The 27,212-nt window shown below is 47.7% G+C and overlaps 1 protein-coding gene across 1 annotated transcript in view; it reads right to left on the bottom strand.

Moving 5' to 3' along the window:
• IGSF3 (immunoglobulin superfamily member 3) overlaps window positions 1-18,338 on the bottom strand; it is a 98,211-nt gene extending 79,873 nt beyond the window's left edge. The window contains exons 1-2 of the mRNA XM_028488963.2: window positions 18,218-18,338; window positions 16,917-17,582 (exon numbers count right to left, since the gene is read on the bottom strand). Coding sequence (XP_028344764.1) covers window positions 16,917-16,959 — 43 coding nt within the window. The 5' untranslated portion in view covers window positions 16,960-17,582; window positions 18,218-18,338. The remainder of the gene's footprint in view (window positions 1-16,916; window positions 17,583-18,217) is intronic.
• Window positions 18,339-27,212: the final 8,874 nt, after the last annotated feature.

The following is a 27,212-nucleotide window of genomic DNA, read 5'->3' as shown; positions in this document are numbered from 1 at the left end:
CACATTAGTCACACGGCATCAAAAAATCTGCAAAAATTTGGAGGAGTGCGTGCACATCTGGTGAGCTGTTGTCTCTGCCACATCGTCTGAGTCCTAAGACCTCTCATTCCCAAGGTCAAGCCCCTATTTTCAAATGAATTCAAGGTTTCATCACTTAGAGCTTCCGTCATTACCTCAAAGCCCCAGTGGCAAAAACAGACAGCATCTTCCTAAATTCAGTCCCCTCTTCCAAATTTCCATTTTATGTCAAGTCATCACACTCAAATTCCTACAGTCATCTTCTAGATGCGAGATTCAATCATCTCTTCATTCAATCCTCCCTTCTTTTAACAGTTACTTTCCTTTACAATTTTCCTTTGATATTTTCCCCCATTTCCTACTACTTTCAACTCAGATCTCACCACCAACAACTGAATTATTCCAGGAGCTTAAACTGATCACTCGGCTTTTATTTTCTTCCCTTCCCATCGACCTGGTACACGGCTGCCTAATCCTCCCTTCCAAGGTCCACTTTCTTAGTTTCTCCCTTGCTCAAGGGCCCACAATCCTCCCCACTGTATAAATCAAGGGTCACCTTCTAAGCCTGCAATTTGCAGTGCTCTAGAATCTGCCTGTGGAATTAGGCAGGACATAATCTCCCTGTTCTCTGCCACAGCCACGTCCACTCCCATCTCCACAGGTCTGTTCACGCCACCGGCTCCTGCTCTTCCTACGCAAATCCTAATCCTACCTCATGACCCATTCCAAGTACGACCTCCTCACCTGAGTCCTTCCCACTAACATACTTAACCTCTTTCTCTTCTGGTTTACCACAGGGCTAAGCACGGTCTCTGCCAAGTGTGCCTTCTGATGAGAATCTACATTGTCCTGTTTTACAAGAAAAAATCCTATTTCCTGCTACTTTGAGGGAGTGTCTAATATAGGTTGCCTTCAACTGTATGTAGTGGAAAACATCAATTCTCTCACCCGAAAAACTGGGTTTGCCTCTTGCTGGGTGCTGAGCCAAGAAAGACACAACCAAGCCAAAGATCAGGAGAAGGAAGGATTTATTACTTGAAGCAAGTAAGGAGAACACTGGGGGTCTTTCCCAAAGCAGTGTCACCCCGAACAGCAAAATTAGGATAGTTTTAAGCTCAGGGTACATTCATATTCATGGAGGGGCTTGGGTGGTTGAGAGTCTAAGCTTTAGTTGACTGAAGTCACGAGGGTCAGAAAAGGGCAACATCACCATCCCTTAGGTTCCAGTTGATCTGGTGGTTGAGCGCTTCAGGCTAATCTTTACTACTGAAAGAGAACTGGGAGTCTTTATAACTGATCTATTATCTTTGTTATATACTTACTATCTCTTGCCTGGTAACAGTTCTTGCATTCTTTTGTTCCCTTAAGATTATTAATTACTGAGGTCTGTTCAAGGGCAAGCACTGTGGCCAGGCTCAGATCCCAAAATAACGTAGGCCAAAAATGGCTTCTCTTATGTCAAGAAAGCCATGCCTGGTTCTTTTTCTCCGGGGACTCCTTACACTAACTGATTACAATTCCTTTGGCTGAAACAGTGATGACAGAAAGTGCAAGGTCGGCCTGCTCAGTCTTCAGTGGCTCTATCATCAAGGACCCTGGTTCTTCCCATCTTTTCCCCTCTGATGGCCTCAACAGATTTGCTTTCCTCATGGTGACAAAATGGCTGCCTCATTTCCAAGAATCTAGTGCATGGAGCTGTCCCTTCTGTGTTTCCTTTTAAGAGAGAAAATGTCTTTCCCAGAATCCACTCCCCACCCTTCCCAGAGGACTTCTCATATCTCATTGGCCAAAATGATGTCACACGCTCATATCTAGACTATGGGCATCCATGACTGGCTTGGATCAATCAGCTTTTACCATGGAGCTTAAAGCAGAGTTACCTTTCCTTGAGTAGTTGGCAGGGAGGCGGGGAGGGAGGCATGACATTCAAAGGAAATCAGGGCTCTGCCAACAAGAAGAGAAAACAAATGGCTGGGTAGGTAACCAACAGTGTCTGCCACAGGCAGGGCCCAGCATCATGCATCCTTGCATTTTCCCTCCCTTGCCACACCCATCCTGCACTGGCACATATGGATACTCAACAAATATCGGTGGAATTCAGCCAAACTAGGAATTATCCTGTGGGTGTGAGAAAACAGTGAGTATTATAATAGAGTGGCACAATTGGACATTTGTGCATAGAAAATGAAAAGAGGGCCATGAAATCCAAACAGATGCAAAAAAGTACTTAGCAGAGGAGGTTGGGAAGCTCTGGTCCAAACCCTAGGCTGGGCCTGACTCCCAGTTCCACATCCAGGGAGCGGGCCCCAGGCCAGAGGGCTGGGCCGCTCCCAGCAGGGCCCAGCTGGGCCTTCTCCTCATTTCAACCCTTTCCTCCACTGGGCCAGGGGTCTACATCCAGCCCACAGCCGGTCAGGCACAAAGGAGGTTCCCAACGAGGCCTGCCAGTGCCTAGCTGGTCTCTGGGCACATCATGGCCACCACTAGTCTGTGGACCAAGAATACCTTAGCACAGGAGGTCTGGGCTCTGAAAACAAGTCCTCCCTTCACTCAGGGTCAGGGATGGCTCCTTCAGCTGGGCTCACAGGTCTCCGCACCCTCATTCCTCTTCAGGCCACCCTGTCCCTATCCTTGCCTTCCAGCTCAGCTTTCCAACACACCCTCCCAGATTCTTTGGGCTACGGACAGCAGTCCAGACCCCAAAGGCACATGCCTCCACCCTTGAGTGGAAAATGCACAAGAACTGTATAGACAATATACTGAACACAAGGCTCTGAAGTCTCACAGATGCCCTACGTCTACATCACAGGTCCATGAGTTTTTACCTATTGGAAGTTTTGGAGTTCCTTTTCAAATACTGTAGAGCTGGGATGTCACTGGCTAAAGAAAACTGTGTTGAATGCAGTCACTCTCAGAACTCATCGATTATGACACATGTGCAACATTCGATACACAGTGACAGAGCAATATTAGGTTGAACTGTATGACACTGCTGATATTTGACCTTTTTTGTTTGTTTGTTTTGGTTTTTTGTTTGTTTGTTTGTTTTGCGGTACGCAGGCCTCTCACTGTTGTGGCCTCTCCCATTGTGGAGCACAGGCTCCGGACACAGGCCCAGTGGCCATGGCTCACGGGCCCAGCCGCTCCGCAGCATGTGGGATCCTCCCGGACCGGGGCACGAACCCGTGTCCCCTGCATTGGCAGGCGGACTCTCAACCACTGCGCCACCAGGGAAGCCCATTCGACTGTTTTTGACCTACGAACACAGCAATGTCACACAGTTCAACCTAATATTTACTCTGTGCCAGGCAACTGGCTTGGGACACCATGACCAACTACACAGCCATAATCCCTGTCCTGATGGAACTTACAGTCTAGTGCATTAAACCATTAACTAAAAAGTCATCTCAGTTTTTAAAAAAAGAAAAGAAAGGAATACACAGTTTAGCTGCACTATTATATTATAATTAATTATATGTGTATTTATGTGTTTATTGCCTGACTTCTTTGCACACCTATAAACCACAAGGATGGCTGTGTCTCCTCTATATAATACACAGCCAAACACATAGCAGAATGCACTGGATATTTGTTAAACTTATTAATTCATGTTACAGTAGACAATTGCAGGTGCTGTGGAAGCATTTGGCAAAGTGATCTAACTAATTTGGGGACGCAAGTGTCAGGGACTTCACCAACTTGGAATTTCTAACATTGCTGATAAGGCTGAATTAGGTCCTCGAAAAACAGGTCCGTATACCACACAGAAACTGCCAGCAGCATAAGTACATGGGGTTTCATGGGGATTATTTAAAATACTTAATAGAACAAACTGTTTTTAAGCACAGTCTAGTATTTCAGAAACGCCATTTACATAAACAATTGGTACGTTAATTGCAAATCATTCTTATTTCTCTCCTAAAGCAGGAAGCCCCAAGGATCTTTATTAGGTGCTCTATTAGCCTAGTCTGAGTTACAGTATTTACTTAAAAGTACTAACAGTGAAGTTCTGGAGAAATATTTGGTAACTCGGACATTTTTCTAATTCAAACTAAGCCTGTGCTCCGCAACGGGGGAGGCCACAATAGTGAGAGGCCCGCGTACCAAAAAAACAACAACAACAACAAAAAAAACCCTCATCTTCCTCGTTAGTCTACGTTGTTAGGGATTTTACTATCCTATTAAGAGAAAGTATCAAAGGCTGCAGTTAGAGTAATATTCACCAAATTCTTTTGCAGGACACTTCTGGCAGCGAGAACCAGAGCTAACATCAGAGAGCAGGTGGGGAAAAAAATAAAGAAATGACAATTTGGAGAGCAGCTGTAATCCAATTCAGCCTAATACGTGACACCTATATGAAGTCACATTCAAATTCCAAGCAAAGCACATGAAAACTTTAGGCCCCGCACCCCTGATCTTTTGACTGACCTGACGTAATTTCATGAAAAACATCGGTGAACACCACTAACCAGCAGGCCTCCTATCTATTTTGCGGCATCTCCGTGAGAGCCAGCCCTTGACACACTGCACAGACATCAATGAGCCTGGACAGTATCTTCATGTGTGTCTGGCCTGTCACCGCTCGCTGTACCAGCACAGAGATTTGGTAAAACACTGGTCACATTCATGGAACGTCTTAAACTCTCTTGACATAGCAAATGATCAGCAGGCCCTGTCCCCATGCCAAAGGCAAACAAAACTCTGTCGCCAGCAAGGAGGACACCCGGTCTCTCCAAAGGACGCCAAAGTCCCTGTCCTGCCTCCTTTGCGGAACCTTGCCAATCTCTGGGATGCAGGCAGGATGATCAGGGGCTAGGGGAGATTATGCTCTGAACGTCTTAAGCGATTAGTTACTTAAAATCCTCCACCTGACTTCAGTCATTCCCCATTACAGATGACAGAGGAAAAGCCTACTTGATTAAAGCTGAATGCCTATACATTTGAAAAAGGGAAAATACACAGAAGAAAACAAGAGTCAGATTACTGATGGGCATAGCACCAGCCCCAGGACATCAGGGGCTGCTGAATAAATTATGACAAGGAAGCACACACATTAACCATAGATTCGCCATAAATACCTCAGCCCTTCCAGCTCTCACAGTTACTTACTTTCCCCCAAAGCATAGATTGAATCTGGCCTTGTCCTCAAGTGTGGCCTGGCTCTCCCTAGATTCCAAATATGGGAAATTACAGCTCTTCTGTGGTGGGGTAAGAGTGGGAAGGCAATGTTTCTGTTGCATAACGTTTTAATTAAAACAAAGACGACGTACCCAGAGTCTCTCTTCTGCTGGGAGAGTTTGCCAGGCCTCCTTCCACTCTCTCCCTACCCAGGCCATCAGTCTTTTCCTCACCTCCAGAATAATTCCCCTTTAAAATAAGGGGATTATGCATAATGAGATCTGCAAAGAGTCTTCTAAAATAAATTCAAGTCTAGAGCCACATTCCTTTTCATCTACTTTCAACCTTCTTAGAAATCCACCCTTGGGGGTGGGGGCTGCAGTGGATGGGCCTGGACTCGGAGTGTGAAAGAGAAAGGGGATACTACGGGTGCTGCTCTTCCCAGCCGAGAGGTGCGGGGACACCCAGCTAGAAGTCATCCCCCATCCTGACACAGGGAAGGAGAAAGCCCTGGGCCGGTGCTCCGAATGCAATCTTTCTTTTTTTTCTTTTTTTTTTTTGCGGTACGTGGGCCTCTCACTGTTGCGGCCTCTCCCGTTGCGGAGCACAGGCTCCGGACGCGCAGGCTCAGCGGCCATGGCTCACGGGCCCAGCCGCTCCGCGGCATGTGGGATCTTCCCGGACCGGGTCACGAACCCGTGTCCCCTGCATCGGCAGGCAGACTCTCAACCACTGCGCCACCAGGGAAGCCCAATCTTGCTTTTTTGTAATGCAATACCAGTAGACAGATTGCAAAACTCTCCAGCAAGCTACCTTACTGTACTGAAACATCAGAAGACCTTAAGAAACTGCTCAGCAAATCATCTCTGAACAGTGTCACGGAGGGTTGTGTAGCTTGGGGATGAGCCGAGAACAAACCTATCCACACAGTCCCTCCTCTAATAAACCAACAGACGTGTCCATCTGCGAAGCAGAAGCCCCCAACAGACCATCCATCTCCAAACCAACACAAAACCACCGCGGAACAAAACCACTGCGGAAAACCAGAAAGGCCTCTGAGGAGAGCTGCTCGTGGGGAGAAGGCTGGCCCTGCGCACAGGCTCCTGGGAGCAGCACTGCCTGCTCCGGGGCTCAAGCCATCGGCACCAGGCACAGCTTACAACCTGCCTGGGACCTGCAGACTTAGGGGACGTGGGCGAGAGGGGAGAAATACCAGGGACGAGGGAGAGAAGCGCAGATCAGGGCTTCTTAGGGTTCACCCCAGGTTGAGGGAAGGCCCCTGGGAAGGTGCAGACCTGGAAGAGTCCGTCAGTGTGTCCCGTGCCGGCTGAGCTAACCCAGCAGCTTCCGGAAAACAACTGTGGTGAGAGCCTTGGGCTCCGGACAGGAGTTAAGGGAGGCCAAGTACCACGTAAGGGTGATCAGCCTTAACACCACCATACCCCTAACACCAGGGTCCTCAGCAGAAAGCTGGCTATGGATGCTGTCTCCTATCTGATGGCAAGGTATGTGACTATTCTAGGTCTCCTTTGTTCTGACTTCCTAGAAGTTCAGAGCCAAGTATGCAATTCCCAATTCTAATACAACATCCTCAGTAGTTAATAAGCACATCTCCCACCATCATTGGCACCCTCCTCTTACTCCTATAGGCCCTTCACCAGGCCTGCCCAGGGCATGTGTAATTCATGGCTGCTAATGAAGAGTTGAGAACAAAACAGGAAGAAAAGATTTAAGAAATAGTAAGAAAAAAGACTTACCTTAGGAAAAGAGTTCCCTTACGTCAGAGTGTCTTTAATTAATCTTTCTATTTATTGAAGATTAAAAATACCTATCAGGTGACTACTTAAAATGTTCATTATGATTTTAGCTTTTAGTTTTTGGTATTTGAGATAACAGAACAATGATTGCTTTTAACAGGCACTCAAATATTTGTCGAAGGAACAGATGAAAGTCTTTTCAGGAAAGTACTGTAAGGAGATTCTAACACAGCAGTGGTTTCTGGATGGGTGGTAGCCAGGTCAAACCCTGATGTTTAAGAAGCTTGGCTGTGACAGGTGAATCCGACAAGCATCCTTCCAAAATAGCGACTCTTAAAAATCAGGTCTAAAGGTGAACCATCCAAGAAACCTGCTTCTGCCCCCAGGGTTTTAAAGAAAGTCACACCAGTGAACCTGAGAAGTAACCCAACACTTTGAAATGATGATCTTTTTACAGCAATAGTTGCTCCTGCAGGGTTAAAGAAAACAAGTTCTCTTCCTTTGGGTTAAGGCCTTGAAGGTCTGGTAGCCAGCAACCTTCAAGGTTATTGCAGTCCAGTTCACTCTAAATGGAAGAATCATTTGGGAGTTGAAAATGCAGGAAAACTTCTCATTTTTTTCCTAGTCTATGAACAAATAAGAACAGTTGATTGAATTGGATACAAAATCCAGTATTTACAACTGTCCTCTTAACAAGTTTTGAATGGGCTTTATTTTAATTCAAGATTATAACTAAGACGGTCAATAAAACACGTGTGTGCTTAATTTGTTAAATTTATGTGTTTCTAGAGAAAATATTCAGAATAAACAAGTCAATTATTTCTCTTAAGTACATTAAAACTTAAAGGTAGTGTTTTTTGGGTTTTTTGGTTGTTTTTTTTTTGTTTTTTGCAGTACACGGGCCTCTCACTGTTGCGGCCTCTCCCGTTGCGGAGCACAGGCTCCGGACGCCCAGGCTCAGCGGCCATGGCTCACGGGCCCAGCCGCTCCGCGGCATGTGGGATCTTCCCGGACCGGGGCAGGAACCCGTGTCCCCTGCATCGGCAGGCGGACTCTCAACCACTGCGCCACCAGGGAAACCCAAGGGTAGTGTTTTTATTATGACTCTTGCTCTTGATACAGCAAGACAAAATTATTCTGTTATATAGCTATTGAATAAGGCTCACTACTCCCCAACAATTTCACCAATTACAGCTTCTTCTAGCTATAAAACAACCAAATCAGTTCTGATATGGCCATAAAATTAAGACTGAAAAAATAGTGGAATAAATCACCCCTTTAAAATCAAGTTGTTGAACATATGTTCTGTATGAGTCCATTTATGTCAAAAAAAATCTATATTTGTGTGAGTATATGAATAGAAATTACAGAAAAAAGCCTGAGAGAATATAGTGTACCAAACTGTAAAGAATATATTTCAGACTCAACAAGGGGCACAGGGCAGAGAAGGGAACTTTCACTTTTTACTTTCTGTCGGTAGTTTGGATTTTTACAACAGAACTATATTCACATGTCACTCTGTCCAAAAATTAGAAGTCAAAGAAATAAAGCAAGCAAATATAAGCTATCTTGTGAAACTGCAACTAACAGCTCATCACCTTTCTTTTATGTAACATGTTACCCTGAAGCACTTTGTTGTTTTAAATTATGACAAATCTTCAGTGAAAATCGAGATTTCCTTCCTGATGGGGGTGTTACATGTAAGAGGCTGTGAAATTTCATTCTCTGGAAGTCTTTAGAAAGGGTGGGTATGTGGGGTGGGGAGGTGGTAACTGGCCAGGACAGGGAAGGTGTGGTTTGCCCTGAAGCAGCAATGGTTACTCACACACAGGTCTCCGTTCCTCCTCCTCCTCCTCCTAAAAGCCCTTCCTAGCAAAGTCAAATCAAGGTTGCCGATGCAACCAGTTAATGGGCAAAAGCCCCTAGGTAAGTTACACAAGCTCCTTAGGGTTCTCAAAGTAACACTTGGGGTGAGGAAGCTGGCCATCTTACAGGTTTCAAAAACACCTCACCATGATACCACTTTCCCTAAGCTGCAGACACAGGGCTAAGTTACCTAATGGGTCCAGGCCGTGTCTCCTTTGGTCACTGGCAACCCAGAGCACCAAACTAATTTTGCTTTAAAACTGGACTACTGTATCAAATGTGAGGGGTCACACTGATTATCATGTAGAAAAAACAGATTAATACTAGTTAATAAATGCTGCCTGGCTGGGAGACAGAAGATTTCAAATTTATGGGGCTCTTGGGGGAAGGGGAGTTAATAAAGGGGGTCCCTGAGAAGGAGGTAGGCAGCCCATCTCATGACATGGCTCCAACATAACACAAGCAGGAGCCAGTGCCCAGCTGAGAGCAGAGAAGGTGTTTGCAGAGGTTGCCATGGAAAAGGAGGAGCAGACCGTACCCCAGAGTAGTGGAAAATGGGTGTTACAAGCAAAAGCAGAAACAAATACATGAAAATAACACCAACTTAAGGCAATTCTGAACACACTCCACTACATCAAAGAATCATAATGGGGAACTTCCCTGGTGGAGCAGTGGTTAAGAGTCCGCCTGCCAACGCAGGGGACACGGGTTCAAGCCCTGGTCCAGAAGGATCCCACATGCCACAGAGCAACTAAGCCCGTGTGCCACAACTACTGAGCCTGCACTCTAGAGCCCGCGAGCCACAGCTACTGAAGCCTGCGCTCCTAGAGCCCACGCTCCGCAACAAGAGAAGCCACCACAACGAAAAGCCCACGTGCCACAACAAAGACCCAACGCAGCCAAAAATAAATAAAATAAATAAATTTATTTTAAAAAAGAATCATAATGGGAAAGAACACATAGCTGGTATCAGATTTCTTCCCTCTGTTTTGATAAAGGGAAGGTCTGGGGACCTGTAAGTTGATGGGACGAGGTCCCACGAGAAGACTGGACACCAGTCTCTTTGAGTTCACAGTTTTGTTAGAATGTCTTTGTTCTGATGATGTTTCGATGGACACACAAAAGCTCTTCCTTCGGTACAGAAACAGGTCCCCTTCACTTCCACTCTGGACCCCCCACCTCCAGTAATGCCTCCTGCCCTCCCTGCCACTTCTCCCGCTGGTCCTCTAGGACACCCACCTACAGCTCTCTGGTATCTGCCATCTGTCTCTGATCCAAATACCTAGACCTCACACCAACCGACTGTTCCAGTTCTTCCCACCAGCACCTCTAGGGCCTAGGCCCACTGACACTCGGGCTTCTCCACCCCTTTAGAAGTCTTCTCAAAACAGCCCCTTGTGCCCCGGTGTCCTCTACCCCACAATTCGGCCAGGACCTCACTCTCCTATTACTTAAAAAAAAATGCCTAAAATTCCCGCCCATCCAGAAAGCCCTTCCAGACTGACCACTCGAGAGCTACTCCAGTCGCATCCCTCTCCTGGACAGAGCATTCCCTTCACTCCGGCTAAGCTGAAAGCAAGACCAAACTTGCCTCGCCTCTCCTTCCCCAACAAGACAACTGTCATTGGAGAGCACATGGTATATCACTGTCTCCTTGTCCACTTGCAAAGCGATTTACCCCTTTTTTACCCCAGGCTTTAGATTATCATCTCCTAGAGGGGAGGAACATGGTTGTGTTCCAGCAAAGCCTGGATCACCTGGATGAAGGGAAATAGGGTATTCGGGTGAATTTCACAGAGGGTTAATAGAAGGTTAGGCACAACCTTTGTTTCCACTCTCATGATCATAAAGCCTATTATAAAGCTTTTTAAGATACATCTGACCACTTCCCAGCCTGAGTAGAGTTAATATAATTTAATCTTTGATTCAGAATCTTGCAGTGCCCCCAGGCTCATCATTCTCTCCTGCTACTATAATTACAGATGTGGAAGATGTAGAGACTGGGCTGATGGTGGCCTGGAAGCCAATTTCTAGAATCAATCCCTGTTACTACATCTTGTGATTTTCACCTTCCTGAAAGTGGAGCTCAAAAGTAAAAACAAAATCCCACTTAGCTGGGATGGGATTCCAGTTAAGGGAGGCCCATTGTCATGGTCTTTGTTAAGTGCCTGCCACAGTGGCCCACAATTAGTCACTCAATAAAGGGGTCTCGATGAGGGAATTTGGCAACATGTGATTTTCTACAAATATAAGCTTGGTTTTGATGCAACCATTCATTTCTTTGAAAATCAGGGTCATTCACACACAGGTGTCCTAAATTTCCTTAAATTAAAATCCAACCCTTTACAAGGAATAGCTGTGCTCACATCGAAGCAGCAAAGAAACAGGTGTCCAATCACGGCGAATGAGGAACTCCCAAAGGAACCTGCAAATAATAATCAAGGAGCCATAATTCAGGATGCACAAGGCCAGGGACCATGAGAGGCCAGTAAGTGGAGCCACTTCATCCAGTTCCCAGGCTAGGGCTCAGTGGAAGTGGTCTGCCTGGGCTCCACGGACCCAGTCTAAGCCCAAATCCCAAACTCATTACAATCTGAACTAATTCTCTGTGTCCTGCATCATCCCACATGAACTGGTCCCTAAAACTACTGACAGTCATTTCTCCAATCCCTAAAGGGCCACTCTGCCACCACTATGACTGCTGACTCCTCTGCATTTGCAGGACTCTCATGGGAAGAGAATGCCCTCCCCATCCAAAGACTGCCCATTTCTGAAAGCCCAGCCCAAGTCCTCACACATAGGTCTTTCCCAGTGACCTACGGGAAACAACAACCAGTGACTACATTGAACTTTACCTTGAACTTTCCGGGAGTCCATGGACATATTTCAGGAGGTATGTGAACTTGAACGGGAAAAAAAATTACATCTATATTTTCACGAACCTCTAAGTTAACTGTTCCTTAATTATGAATGTAGGCAAGCATCATGGTAATGTTTCCAGGACCTGTAACTGTCACAATACAAATCACACATACTTTCATATCGCATCACAGTGGATGCAGATACCTCAAAATATCATTTTCACCCTTCACTACAGCAAAATGACATAATTGTTAGATCTGCTGGTCGATCTTGTTATTTAATGTGTTATTAAAGAAGCACATTGCTGTATCATACATTTTTAAAAATATTTTGATGGCAGCATTTCAATATAATTGATTTTCTCTGTTATCCTATGTTTTTATTTATGCATTTGAGAATGTTATCCTAAGAAGGGGTCCATAGGCTTCACCAGGCTGCCAAAAGGATCCATGGCACAAAAAAGGTTAAGAACCCCCGGTCAGTGGAGTAAAAGCACAAGCTCTATAGCCAGACAACCTGGATTCAAACCCAGGCTCTGCCAATTTCTAGCTCTTTCCCTTTGAGCACAATGATTTGAACTCCCTGAGCCTTGAATTTCCTCATCTTGATCGAGGGAGTCAATATAGAAACAACACCTACCTTGTGAAACCATTCATTCATCAAAAATTTAACTGAATAACTACTTTGTGCCAGGCACAAGGCTGAGTTCTGGGGCTACAGTAATGAACTGGACAGAGACGGTCCCTAAGCACTTTATACAGAAGATCATGCTATATAAAGTGTTTGGCAGTGACTGGCACATAAGCATTCTATAAACACTACAGTACCACTGTTAAAACCACAATATTGAGCATTCAATTATATGCTGATTTGCGTTGCTTCCCATGTAACAAGTGTTGGTTCATCTAGCTCATGCCTTCCCAACAAGGCTTCCTGGAGGCCCGGGGCGGGGCCTCATACTCAGAGGGGCAACTTGTTAGATGCAAGAACACAGGATTTGAACCAAATGGTCCTGATTTCAAAACCCTGTTCTGCCACTTCCTAGCTTTGTAACTGTGCCAGAGACCAAGAGCTGTCCCCCCAAAAATCTGTCCACTCCTTCCCCTACAATAATAGAACCCCAGTTTTGGCTGAATACTTAGAATTAAGGATGACATTTCCCAGCCTCCATTGCAGCAAAGTATGGTCATGTGACCAAGTTCTAACCAATGGGGATATAAGCAGAAGTGATGTGTGCACGAGGGCATGCCCTTCACCAACCCTTTTCCTCCTTCCTAATGGTTGGGGCTAGCACAGCCATCTTGGACCATGAGATGACCTTGGGAATAGAGGTATGCACTTGGAACAAGATAGAAAGGACCTGGGTCCCCACCCCTGTGAAGCACCATTTCAAACTGGTACAGTCATCTACCTCAGGCAAGTTCCTTAACCTCCCTGGACCTCAATATCCCCATCTACGAGAGAATGATAATATAAGGTATCTAGCTGGCAAGATTGTTTGAGGATTTAATGAGATAGGACTTGCTTCACAGTAAGGGCTAGAGTTAGGAGAGGTGGTAGTACTACTGTTCTCTTGCTGCAATGACAAATGGAGGGGACTGGGACATCTTAACACAGCCCTGGGTGCCCAGGGGTGGCTCAATGATTCACACAGTTGAAAGGCATCTTAGCTAGCCTAGTCCTGACAAGAATTCCCTTCTCTGGTACCCTTGTCAAATGGTCCCCAGAAGAGGGAAGGGCACTGCCTCTGGGACAACTGTTGGGACAGTGGTGTTCGTTCATGCATAAATCACGACCCTCATCCTCTTCCTTCAGAACCCTTCCCCCGACTACCCCAGGCCACCTCGCTGCTCTCCACTTCCTCCTCCTTCTCCTCTGCCTTTGATCACCTAGTCCTGCCTCTGAGCTCACTCCCCCCAGAACATCGAAGTCCCTTTCCATCTCTTTTGGAAGCACCCTCTGGCCTCTCCCCTAAGAAGCCTTCCCTAACTAACTGGGAAGGTCGTCCGTCATCGCTTCCTCAGTCCCAACCTATTCAAACAAGAGGCTTTTCAAACTCTGCGAACGAATTTCTCTCCCACTGGAGAAGAACACAAATGACCATCCGACATCTACAAGTTCTCTGTGTTGATCCAGGGATGTCCCAGTCACTTACATTTTTCATTGCTATTTCAAACCTATTTCATCCTGTTTGCAACATCAGCACTGGTCTGGAAGGCCTAACTCTTCATGGTTATGCAAAATCGAAATCTGCTTTATGTGCCTAAAGCTTATATTCAACTTTCCTGATTATTCCCTTCTTGCTCTTGCAGACCCAAATGCTATTGTCTCACCCACAGTGAGTCACCTTTCCACGTCCCTGTCACTCACACAGGCTGCTCCCTGCCCCGGGCCTAGGCACAGACACAACCACCCTCTTCTCTCCTCATTCCCTCTTTCACACTCAAGCCACGTCCACACCAGACCCTGTTCTCTCTCATCTTCTGCCCCTCTGGCTCCATCCATTCTCAGTAGCAGAGACTCTACTATCCTCTTGGCTCAACCAAGCCCACGCTTAAGACGGCTTTAGAACTGGAATAAGGGTGGCCGTGGCAGCCGATGGTTCCCCAGTTGGGTGGGGCACCCAGAGCTGCAACAGGACGAAACAAGACACGGTGGTCAAGAGGGCAGGAATCGGTACCCAAGCAGGCAGAAAAGGAGGAACCTGATCCAAATCCTAGACATCAGTAAAGGAAGGCAGCGGAAAGCACGGGTCTGACAATGTCGAGGGAGTCACAAGCATCTTAGATTTACCCTGTATGCCCCTCACATACTGTCACAGGGTTTTCTCAAACTGCCACTTCTGGAGGCTGGCAGCACCTGTATCAGTCTCACTTTGCAGAGCACTTAAACTGGTCCTACTTTTTACATACAAAATTTTATTCCAAGTGTGTGACGCACCCGGACACAAAACCTAGAGAGTCTTTGCTGTTTTCAATTCATATTACACATTAATTTTCATTACACAGCCAGAATGCTGACACATGAATCAGATCACACCAGATTGCAAGCAAGAAATAAGACCCCAACCTGGGTTTTGCTCCTTCCACAAAGACCTTCTAGTCTCCAAGGTTAACAAAGTAGTAGCGAGGCCCCCTCCCTGCCATGCTACCAGTCATCGAGTGATAAGAAAAGGTGAGATTTCACCAGTGGGGGTCAAAAAACCAGGCATGTCCAGAGTTCTAAACTTCCCCACTCTCACCCAGGTGTGGTCTTCGGCCAGCGTTCCCCTTTGACACCACCTTGACACTCATTTTCCTCCATGGCACCTGTTCATACTTGAGGCTGGGAGTGGAGGAAAGATACTAGTGCCCAGTGCCAGGGCTCCACTCCAGAGTGGCCCAGAGGGTGAAAAGAAGGAGAACCAGCCAGCAGCCTTACATTTCTGGAGCAGCCAGGAGAAACAAAAGGCACAAATGTCACACTGCCTTGTTTGCCCATTGGTGATTCCTCCCTCTGCCCTGGGCCCCACCCTTCCACTCAGCCCTCTTTCCTGCCTTAGCCACACCATCAACCCCATGCCCAAGCCTCCCGGAGGGCTCCCCTGTTTGTCCTCTTGTATCCACATGAATCACTAATTACTGATTTAAACCCACACACTAAGTGAATGACAAATACCAATACAATACTTAGGATTGGCGAATGGAGAGCTACCTGTCTTCCTGACTCTGCCTGAGCATACAGGAGACACAGAGACACTGTATCCTGACCCACACCTGAGCAGAAGACTGCCGCCAGACTGGGTGTCCTTGTGAGTGTTGAGGAGGGGAGGGCAGAGCTGGCAGTGATGAACTCACACACCGTTTCTCCAACTCAGCTCCACACTGGAATTGTCTAGGAGAGCTAAAAGACTCATGCCTGGGTCACCTTCCCAGAAAATCTGGTTTAATTGGTCTGGGGTCGCTGCCTGGACATCGTGATTTTTTAAAGCTCCCCCAGTGATTCTAACATGCCCCCAAGTTTGAGAACCACTGATGGAACATACTTACGTGCTCCCGACATTTTTCAAAGCAGTCAAGACCTTTAGAACACCTTATAGCCTTTAACTGTCAAGACAGCCCTTGGCGGTACACCCCATTTACTGTGATTCAGACGTCAATCATGATCAGGCTGAGATGTGAACTCAGGTTCTCCACTGCCAAAGTCCACTCTCTTTCCACTCTTCTGTGAACTCTTGCAAGGGTGTAGACAACACCCTTGAAAGCAATCTCCACTGCCAGTAGGTCACAAGTAAGTCCCATAAATGCAAGACACCTAGATGTGGAGATGCAAACACCACAAGCAGCAGCAGTGATGACCTCTTCTGAATGCAGGGGACTGAGCTGAACCCAGAGAGGGCAGCGGGGGGTGCTCACGTGCGAGGTCTAAGGCAATGGAGGGAGAGAATGCATCAGATCCTGGCCAGGGAGCTAATCCTAGACCCAAGATGTGTCCTGAGATACCACACTTAAGAGTAAGACAGCATTAAATGGCATGGAAAGCACTGTTGAATCGAAGAATGTCAGGCAAAGGGGGGACTCTTCAATGGGAGGGAACCTTAGGAGAGGTGTCACGGGTTCATCTCTCAGGCCACAGTTTCTCCATCCCGATCTAACCATCCTAACCTTCTGTGGGGTCACAAAACCCAATCCTAGCACAGCCCCTACCAGGCACCACTCCTCCAGTCTCTCTTCCCCCTAGAACTACGATCTGAGCTTCTTTGGTGAGGGGACATATGACTAGACCCTCAAACATTTTTAGTCTACTGATCACTTAGGTAGGGCAAAGCATCCCTTCAACCCCTATTCCACCCATGCTTACTTCCCCCTCAAAATAAACAAAAAACAAAAAAAAACACCATCGTTATCACCAGACCAACTTTCCTGAGAGTGGGAATAACGTTGCCACTTCGGATTAGGAATTGACGTGGACGGACACAGATATGAAGACGCTGAAGCACCATGTTTATAAAATACAAGAAACCAATCCACGATCCACATGGAGTCCCTAAAGCGTCGACATAGATGGGGGACCCCACGGCGAGGCCCGGGACAGACACTAAGGACAGCAAATGTTCCTTCTTAAAGACAACAAACGATGTGCCACCTTTCCTCCTGGGTCAGAAATGGGGCTCTATTCCAACCTGTGACACACACCCGCTGCCTCCCGGGGTCCCCCAAAGCCGAGTGTTGATGGGAAAGAACCACAAGGAATTACAGGAACCAAGACCAGGTTAAACTTTCACATCGATAGTGCTGATAAGCAGCAGCCACTTACCCAGCACAGCCAGACAGCTCAGCACTGGGAAAAAGCACTTCATGTCGGCAGCTGAGAGGAGACACAACACAGGGCGCTTCCTCTTCTCCCAGCACTTAATCTCTCATTTCTGGCAATCCACTTATAGCTCCAGAAGACAGTTTTGGAAACAGAACTTAACTCAGGGAATGAGAACAGGTTAAAGAGCTCAGCAGGAGGGAGTGGGGGAGGGGCGGCGGGTGGCAAGTGTTAAACTCCCCTAGGCTAAAGGAAGGGTCCAGAACAATTCGGACGGCGCTGGAGGCTCCTGCCACATCCTGTGCCTTGTGGTTTCCACTGTAATTGTAGATTGCGGTGGATTAATCCTCAAGGAAAAGGAAAAAAAAGAGTCTGAGAAAATCCTTTCATCCACTGATTATACAGAAATGTCCTTGGCTTCTCAGTGAAGGTGTCTGTAATCTCCCTCATTCGGATTCCCCAAAGGGAACAGGGCAGGTTTTGTCAAAACCTTTGACAGCCAAATCGCCCTGGTCGGCATCGACTGCTCTGGGTTTCATCAAAAAGTCCGTCTCCATGCATGATGGTGGATCACGGGGCTGCCACCTGCCCCAGACCTGCCCGCAACGCACGAAGCAAGTTGGCGTTCGTTCGGCAGCCCTGAAGCGGTCCCACAATGCCAGCAGCTTTCTAAAACAAACACAACAGAGATTTATCAAAGGCAAGCACGGCCACCGCAAAAGCGAGAGGGGCTGAGCGCCAAGCTGGTCCGGGCACCTGGTCCTGGACCAGGACGGTCAACCTTTGCAGTCTGACCTTGGCCAAGTCGCCACCTTAGCCTCCACTTCAGTTTCCCCGCACAGAGCCGAGCAATTGTACGAAGCCCGATTGTTCCTGCAATACTTTCACCAAATGCTTCACTCCTGGGAATTCCTTCCGCCTCCCACCGAGCCCGGGCGCCGCGGGTAGCCCCACCCTCCGCGGGGGCAAATCGGAAAGAGGCTCCAAGGTGGGGCCGCCACTCCCCGTTCCACCCCCGGCCCTCGCCCCAAACGTGGGAGCTCGGCGCGCGCCGCGTCCCAGGTGGCCCCGCTATTGTTTTACCTTCCCGGGTGTTTATTTTTCGCTGATTGGAAAGAAAAGAGAAGGAGGGAGAAGGGAGCCCCGGGCTCCGCTCTCGCTGCCAGGGGAGGGGTCTCAGGCCGAACCCCCGAGCGGAGCCGCCGCCGGGCCCACCACCGCCCCTCCCACCCCCTCCCCCCGGGCTCCGGCTCCCCTCGCTGCCGCCCCTCCCCGCGCCGCCCGCGCGCTCGCCGGATACCGACCTCGCCGCCGGCCCTCTCCCTTCGCGCGTCGGTCCGTCGGTCCGTCTGTCCCGGCGCACGCCTCTAGGGACGCGCCACCTCCTCCCTCTGCTCCGGCAGCGGCACCAGCAGCCGCGCTCCGACCCTCCCCAGTCCCCGCCCCCTCCACCCGGCCCGTTGCACCCGGGCCAGCCGAGCGCGGGGCGAGGGCGGTGGCCTCGGCTAGAGGCCCCGCCCCCGGCCCCGCCCCTTGCCCCCAAGCCCGGGGGCCGGGCGGCCGCGCTGAAGGCCGGGCGGGGGCTCCGGGTGCGGCTGGTGGAGCCCCCCACCCCGCACCTGCGGGTAGCAAGGGCCGCCCGAGGACCTGGGCGCAGCTGGCGTGGGGGCCGGGCAGCGCCGAAAGTTAATCAGGGGGCTCACACGCAGACTAGCCGGCCGCCGGCTGGATGCACAGGCCCTTCCCAAAGCCCAGCAAAGGACCCCTGAGCCTGGAAGAGGGCAGACCGGGAGCGCGTCCCCTCTCTGGGAAACAAAAACAAAGCCCTCTGCAGGAGCCTTGAATCTGTTCATGTAGTAGAACCCCACATTGCACTTCACTCTAAGACAGAATTTCCTAGATGTTGAGACTGAATTGGACTCTGGAAACTGTCTGGCTTCTAACCCTGGCTCCTCCACTTCCCTGCTGTGGACCTTGATCGAGTTACTCAATAGCCCTGTGCCTCAGTTTACCCACCTTTTATATGAGGAAATGGCCTATGCTTAATAGGGATATATGAGATGTCCATGGCACACTTAGGATGGTGCCTGATACATCTTAAGCACTCAGTAAATGCAAGCTATAATTATTTTATGAGGAACACTCGTATCCAAGCAAGTGCATTTTCATTCATTCAATACTTGTCTAACACATGCATGTACTGAGTAAGCACAGACCCGAGGTAACCAAGGTAGAATAGGACAGTCCTGCCCTCCTGGAGCTTGCAGTCTAGTAAGGAAACCATAAAACAGGTATGGCAGGAAAAGAACAGTGTTGAGGAAGCATATGCAAGGCCTACGACCCTGTGTTGGGGGAGTCAGGGCATAAGGAGGAGAGGGGTTTGATCAGATCAGGCCAGGTGCCGGGAAGGCTTCTCAGAGGAAATGAAAACTAGGTAGAATCCAAAAGAGCAGAAAGAGGCACCAGGGGGAGAGAGAGGAGGAAGGGGAGGACTCACAGGCCCTGGAATCAGTGTCCTTGAAGGCCCGGAGGGGAGACAGAGTGGCCCAGGTAGGGGATCAGAAATCTCTGTTGGGCCCAAACTAGTCTGTAAGAAAGAAGTGGCAAGAAACGAGCAGAGAAGAAATCAGGTGTCAGAACCTGAAGAGCTTTGTATGATGCGTTAAGGGGTGTGGACTTTAGCCCAGAGCCATAGCAAAGCCCCTGCAGATTTTGAGTAAGGCGGTGTTGTTATCAGATGTACATTCTAGAAAGACCACTCTGGCCTAGGTGTGGAGGACGGATGGGAGGGGAGTTCTACAGGAGGCTCGACATCTCCAGACAAGAGATGATGGTCACCAGGACCACAGCAGTAGAAACAGGGAGGGAGAGGAATGAACAGGTCAGGAGCTAGGCTCTGTGGAATGCCAGGTTGAGGGTGAGGAATGGAACAGAAAAACCAGTGCAACCTCAGCAGTTGAGATCATAATACATAGGATCAGGTTGGATGTATTGAGCTTGAGATGCTCAAGAGGCATGCAAATGAAGATGTCCAAAATGTAATTGGGGTGGGGGGGTAAGGGTAGAGCGGAGTTCAGAAGTCAGAAAGGTACTGTGGCTTTGTAAGGTATTTTTCACCCCATTGGACAGTGTGATGGTGACAGTGTTTAGTGAAGAAATAGTCTGATAATTCACTGATACAAAAAAAAAAAAGTTAATTACCCCCTCACCTCACCAGGGTGCAGGGCAATGAAAGTCATGCTATGGGGATGCAAAAATAACTAAGGGGTCTTCTTTGCCCTCACCCCTCTGTCTTGGCTATAAATTTCTTGTGGGCAGGATCTGCCCTTTAATTATCATTTACCCCAAACAGGTCTTGACATTGTGATCTGCATACAATAATTACACTATTAATACTTCCACCGAATTGAATTAAATTAAATATTTATCACATCTGCCAAGTATTGTATTGAAAAATCTCTTCTTGTGTTAAATGTTACCTCTTTCCCCCAAGACAATCCTGACGCCGGCATCTCTCACTTCTCCTTATCTGCTAGACCCCTTCCTTTATTTATTGAGCGTCTATTATGTGCCAAGAAAACTCTCTGCTCTCACTCGTGGTGCTTACATTCTCATGGGAAACACAGACAATGAGACAAAGAAATATATGGCATAATGTGACATATTCTGAGGAAAACTGGGATAAGGGAATATGCATGTATGTGTGTGGGGTAAGGAGGAAGATTCTGCTCTAAGTAAACAGGGAAGGTCTCACAAAGGCAGTGACATCTGAGCTGAGATCAAATTAGAAGGAGTGAGTGAGCCCCAGATATTTCTAGAGGAAGAGCATTCCAAGCTTAAGGAACAGCAAGCACAAAGCCCCTTAACATGCTCTGATAATAGAAGGTGTGTTAGTGTGCCTGAAACGGCATAGGAGGGAAGGGGAAGGAGAAATATGATCAGGGAAGTTGCAAAGGCAAAATCCCGTAGGACTTTGCAGGCTTGGGGGCAGTCTGGGAGGGAACTACAGTGTTGGGAGATAGGAGTGGAGGAGGCACACTGAAAAGGTGAGAGAGGATAGTGGCTCAGACTAGGGTGGTAGAGATACACGTTGTGAGAAATCGGTGGTGTCTGGAAGCATTTTAAAAGTAGATTCAATGGAATTTTCTGGAGAACTGGATATGGAAGGGGCGAGAAAGAGGAGAGTCGAGGATTCTTCCAGAAGATCCACCTCAGCCTGCAATGGAGCTCTCAGCCCCACCAGGCTGCCCAACCCCTTCTCCAAGACCACGCTTCCCAAGCATTCAATCCCCAGTCCTCAGCCCAGGCCACTTCCTCCATCTTTGAACCCTGTACTCAATTATCCCTTCTCAGTTCTTTCCTTCTCAACCCACCCCACCTCCTACCACCTGGACCCCTGGCATCCCTCTGGATGATCTGTCAACCCTGGACTTCCATCACCACCCCAGATATGTTATGGCTGGTTCCCAGCCTAGTATCTTTCCTATTTCCACATTGATATTCAAAGAGCTGTGCTAACTGTCAGGCGGGGAGAGTAAAGTACAATTAAAAGAATGCCTCTGCCCTTCAGACAGAGGAACAAGTACATGAAGTAAGTGCTGAACAGTGGCCCTTTCAGGAGATCATCCACAGGCCGAGAGAGACTCAAGTCACAAGGGAGGGAGAAGCATCCAAGGAGAAGAGAGGACAGAAGTCCCCAGTCAGCAAATATCTGGTGCCCAGGCTGAACATTAGCAACTTGCTTCAAAACATCTTACGATGGAATGTTGAAGCCTCTCCTGGACTGGTCTGGAATCGGGTGGATGGTTTGAGTGTCTTGGAAAACTCAATCTTCTCCCCCAGGGAGTCAAACGAAGAAACCTACAGAAGCACAGCTCCAGTAAAGCGCTGCACTCGGGAACAAAGGTCGAGTGTTGCCTGATTTTCCTACTTTTCAGGAAAAGCAGGAAATCCAGACGTTCACTGAATTCTTCCTGATTTTATTTGTTGGAAGCTAGTGTTTAAAAATTAACACTCTTAGGGAACAACAGCACAGAATTTCTTTGTGGATAAATATGGCCAAGCGGTTCTATCTGTTTTGACATCTCCAGACCTGTTGTGGCTGCAATCGAAAGACTAATATAAAACCACAACTGACAGAAAGTTCTATTTTTTAAAAAAAGAAAGAAAGGAAGGGGGCATTAACCTAGTTCTCTTTTGTCAGCTGAAAGAAAGTTGAGGGCAAGACATTTTGCCTAAAGATAGCCTGACGCTGTGTGTTCACAAGCACTGATGTTGATATCGCTCCTAATGCATCTTGAAATGCTGGGTGGAAATAGCAATGCCTTCACTAAACAGCCAAGTCAGAGTTCTAAGTGCCACTAAACAATCTTCCTGGTAGAAGCTTCCTTCTTGGTGATTACCCTCCTGCATGGGTGAGGATCCCCAGAGCTGAAGACTAGGAATAGCTTACTCAGGATACCATCTGTCTTTAAAAAATATAGAGTTGACTCTTATATCTTGAGATGGCGTGGTGAAGGGGTAGGGCCCTTAAGCTTTCCCCACAGGTGGGTGCTCAGAACCCAAGGGGTGCCATCTAGCGTTAGAGAAGGGTCTGGACTTGCACCCACCCGCCCATGGAGCTCTGAAGGCTGGTTCATCCGGGATGAAAAATAAGATTCATTCAGCGAACATTCTCCTTCCTCCACAAAACCCCACAGCTGTGCTCGCTTATTCTCCGGCTGACAGGGGACAGTGGGCCAGGAGAAGAATGCCTGGGTTTGTATGATCTGCACTTACTGACACTCAACTCTGGTCAAGTTACTTCACCTCCTTCACCCTAGGTTTCTGGTTTGTAAAAAGGGATCGCAATAGCACCTGCCGTAGCAAGGAGCTTGTGAGGATTAAACGAGCTGATATGTAGAAAGAACTTAGCAAAATGCTTAGTTCTCAGTACTCATTAGCTATTCTCTTCACTGATTATAAACTTCACACAGTCCAAGGAGCCGGGAACCAGGAGCCAGAAATTCGAGCTTTCAGTCCAGACTCTGCTGCTTATGCTGTCTTTTGACCTCTCTGGACCCAAGTTTCGTCTTCTGTAAAATGGGGTTGGTCAGATGAGTCAGAAGGTCCCAAACTGCTGAGCATGAATTACTCCAGAAGCATTAAAATACAGATTCCCAAGGCCTATCCCAGAAGATTCAGTTTCCAAGCATCGGTGTGAGACTGGACTAAATGAGTTCTAAGGGCTCTTCCAGCTCAAAATTTTATGATGGATCTTTCCATCATAAATGGAAATTCAAGATCCATCTCCTCTATCCAAGTCCATTTCTGATTTTGATTGGGAGGACCCTCAACTACAATAGCATGTCACCTAGATCAAAAGAATTAGAAGAACCCATCATTTCCACCACTATTCCTTTCTAAACCTAGTCCTGACCATGTCAAGAGGCTCCCCAGCCTTCCCACCCCAAGCCTTGAGCATTTTATTGCTCTTCATTCCTCCTTTCCAAAATCTCAGCAAGTCCTGATTTTTTGTTTGTTTGTTTAAACCCGACAACAGCCTTAGATGGGCTTCTTACACCCAACTCTGGCTCACCACCTGTGCTCTTCTCTCTCTGCACTCCCTCCCTTTGCTAAAGAATGGAAATAACCCAGAGCCTCTGGGTAGGCAAGGATTTTGAGCTCAGGCTGAACGCTGTGGCGTTTGTCATGTTGGAGTGATTCCTCTGAGTTAGATTGGCTGACCCCAATCTCTCTCTCACTCTCTCAGTGTCCCAGGGCAGCCGGGCTGGCTGCCAGGGCTGGCTGCCACTTTCAACCATGCTGTCGCCCAGGTGGAGGACTCTTAAGAATTTGGCTTGGCCTCTCCTGTAAAAAAAGAACATTCGTTTGATCATAGAGCCTCCGTCCTCCTACAGGGGAAGGTGTGCCACCATAGACCTAAGATTCTAAGGATTAAACAACCATGAGCTTAGAGCAGAACAGAGCCTTCTGGATGTGGAGGTGCTCTTTCTGAGACATCTGTTACCCCACTGATCACCCAGCCTGTCTGGCCTGATCTGGCTGGCATGTTGCCTGTTTCTATAAAAGAGTGCAAAGACTTTGGCCAATCTCACCCAAATATATATGGGCCCGGCTGATAGTTTCCAAAAGTCCACTCTGAAGTTAATTATTTGGAACTCAGAACATAATTCCCCATAAGAGTAAGATAATAAATGGTGATTATATTTCCAGGCTGACACACAAGTCTATTTAACCCTTTATATGCTTAAAATACTACATATTTAAGAGGAAAAGGGCAGTCAACCAACAATACAGTTGAAACACCAGTGATTAAATAATACTGAAAAGTAACATTGGGACAGGATTTTTTTTTTTTTTTTTTGCGGTATGCGGGCCTCTCACTGTTGTGGCCTCTCCCATTGTGGAGCACAGGCTCCGGACGCGCAGGCTCAGCGGCCATGGCTCACGGGCCTAGCCGCTCCGCGGCATACGGGATCTTCCCGGACCGGGGCACGAACCCGTGTCCCCTGCATCGGCAGGCGGATTCTCAACCACTGTGCCATCAGGGAAGCCCAGGATTTTTTTTTTAAATGTAGCAAATATTTAGTTAACATAAAGCACTGTTCTATGCCCTGAAGTGCTGGAGAAAGCAGGCATGCTTCCTATCCTTGTAGAATTTGCACTGTGTTGATTTTTCTGTTCATTGTCTGTCTTTTCCTGAGAATGTAAGCTCCCCGTGGGCCAGAATCTGGTCTGCCTTGTCCTCTAGTGTATGCCAATGCCTAGCAAAATGCCTGGCACAAAGAATGTGCTCAGTAAATAAATATTTGTTGACTTGGCTTCAAGTCATCTGGATGCGACAGGAGACCTTGAGCCTAGAAGTTCCATTAAAGGAGTTGCAGACTGGGAGCAGCACCAGGTACCTTCTAGAAGCAAATGAAAATCCTTTCAGGAGGGAGATCCTATTTTATTCTAAAATGAAATTTCCAGCATATAATCATATATAACCAGGAAATAAGACAGTATGAGGGAGAACCAGAAGAAACTGCAGAAAACTAAAACAGGCCCACACATCCTTAAGATATTGGAGTTATCTGACACAGCCAATAGAATAACTATGCGTACTAAAATTCAAACTGGAAAATTTTGTCAGAGAACTGGAAGCTGTAGAAAGATCTAGAGGAAGAGTATTCCAGGCTGAGAGGAAAACATGTGCAAAGGCCCTGAGACACATTTGAGGGAGAGAAAGTCAGTGTGGCAGAAGCAGAGTGAGCGGGAGAGAGAGAGAGAGTGGTGGCAGGTGAGTTCAGGAAAGAAGGCAAAGGCAGATCACGTGGGGATGGGAATTTGGGTTTTATTCCATGTGTCAAGGCAAACCATTGGACGGCTTACAGCATTAAAGTGACATGACTTACTTTACTTTTTTAAAAGGCCAATCTGGCTGTTGTACAGGAAATAGGCTACAGGGAAGCAAAAGTAGAAGCAAGAAGATGAATTAGTAGATCATTGCGAGGTCCAGGTGAGAGATGATGGAGGCTTAGACTAGGGTGGTGGTGATGGAGGTGGTGAGAAGTGAATTCGGGATATACTTTGAAGGGAGAGCTGACAGCTCTTCCTGATGGATTGGACATGGGGTATGGGAAAAAGGTCAGAATAGCTCACCGCCCCTGTGTATTCTCTCTATGACCCCGTTCTCCCCCAGCCCCCACATGGTCTCTACTTCTCTCTCAGTAGACAGCTTCCTAATTGTAATTTTCAGCCCAGTCCTTTTTTCTGAGCTTTACCCCTATGGAGCAAACTGCCTTTTGAAATGTTCTACCTGGATGTCATCAGACCTTAGACTAAATGTGCCCAAAACTTAGCTCATCATTTTTCCCTCTAAACTATTTTTTTTCTCCTCAATTTCCTATCTCAGTTAATGTTACCACTTTTCGCTCGACAAGTCAGAACCTTGGGACTAATTTTAGACTTCTCACTTTCCAGGTCCAAGTGGTAACAGGGACTGGCGATTCTACCTCCTTCCTTCACATCTTTCAAAGCTGTGTGCTCCTTTCTGTTTTCATGGCTTCTGCACTTGCTCAGGCTTCGTCACCTCTTTCTAGACTCTTGTCATGGTTTCTCACCTGGTCTCACTCCCAGCCCATGCATCCTTGTAAAGTACATATCTTTCTAAAGTGCAGGTGGAACCCTTCTGGAGCTTCCAATTGCTTACAGAAGATTCAAACCCTTTAGAATGGGTTACAGGCCCCTCCCCCAATACCCCCATCCCCACAACCACCCTGAAGCCATCTCCAACTTCTCTATGCCCTTGCTTCTTCCCACTATGACATGATCTGGTCTCACCCAGTTACCTATGGTTTCCTGGACGCGCCTTTATATATGCTGTCATCTGCCAGGTATGCCCTTTCTCCTTCCGCTACCATCAACTTGGCAAACACTCACCCTTCTAGTAGGAGCAGTTGAAGCATCAGCTTCTCTAGGAAGCAGACTTTCTCCCCTCTCCTTGCTTGCCTCCTCCCAGCACTGAGTTCATCATCTAGGAAAGCTCCGTGTAGACCTCTAAGCTATGCTTTTCCACTGATTAGGGTTATGTGTTTACTTGTGTATTTTGTCTAACGAGTTTCTTGAGGTCAGAGACTGTCTGATAGAACTGTGTCTTCCGCTCCCTGCATCGAGCCTGGCACCTAGCCGGTGCTCAACTAAAGCTCTAGTGGCTAGATGAAGGAGTGGTTACTTGAATACCCTGGACTGTATCCTCAAGCCCACAGAGTGGACCCCCAGCCCCTGAGCTCCAGGAAGCCACAGCAGCCAGGGGTTGAGGCATTTCATGAGTTTTACTCTGGGTGACTTTATCCATGGCATCTGCTTCTCTGCCCAGCTACTCTGGATGGATGGTCCATGCAGACAAGTAGGAGGTCAAATTTTTTGCTCCTACTTGTGCCCAAGAGCCTTCCTTTTTAGTTCCATCCACAAAGTCCCCAGGCAAGGGACATATGCCCTCCACCACCCCTGTCCATCTCCCTGGGATCCCCAAGTTCCACCCCAGCCCAGACCTCATGGCTCTTGGGACTTAATCGGAGACAGCATTTCTCCTGGCTGGCTTTGGGTAAAGCTGACAGACAGTGTTTAGGAGCCCACAGTGTGCCTTAAGTTCACAGCACAAATTACCATACATGGATATTAACAAGCTTCTTTCATAATCACTTGTGATTTCTATAACACTTCTCTGACACCTGTCCCCCCCGCCCCCCGGTCCTTTTTCCACTCTTTTCCTCACTTATAATTTTCTATTTATGGAAAAAGTGGTAGAGAGCA

This window comes from Physeter macrocephalus, chromosome 4 (genome assembly GCF_002837175.3).
Source record: "Physeter macrocephalus isolate SW-GA chromosome 4, ASM283717v5, whole genome shotgun sequence".
NCBI lineage: Eukaryota > Metazoa > Chordata > Mammalia > Artiodactyla > Physeteridae > Physeter > Physeter macrocephalus.
The sequence above is the reverse complement of the archived record's forward strand: the minus strand, read 5'-3'. Positions and strand labels throughout refer to the sequence as shown.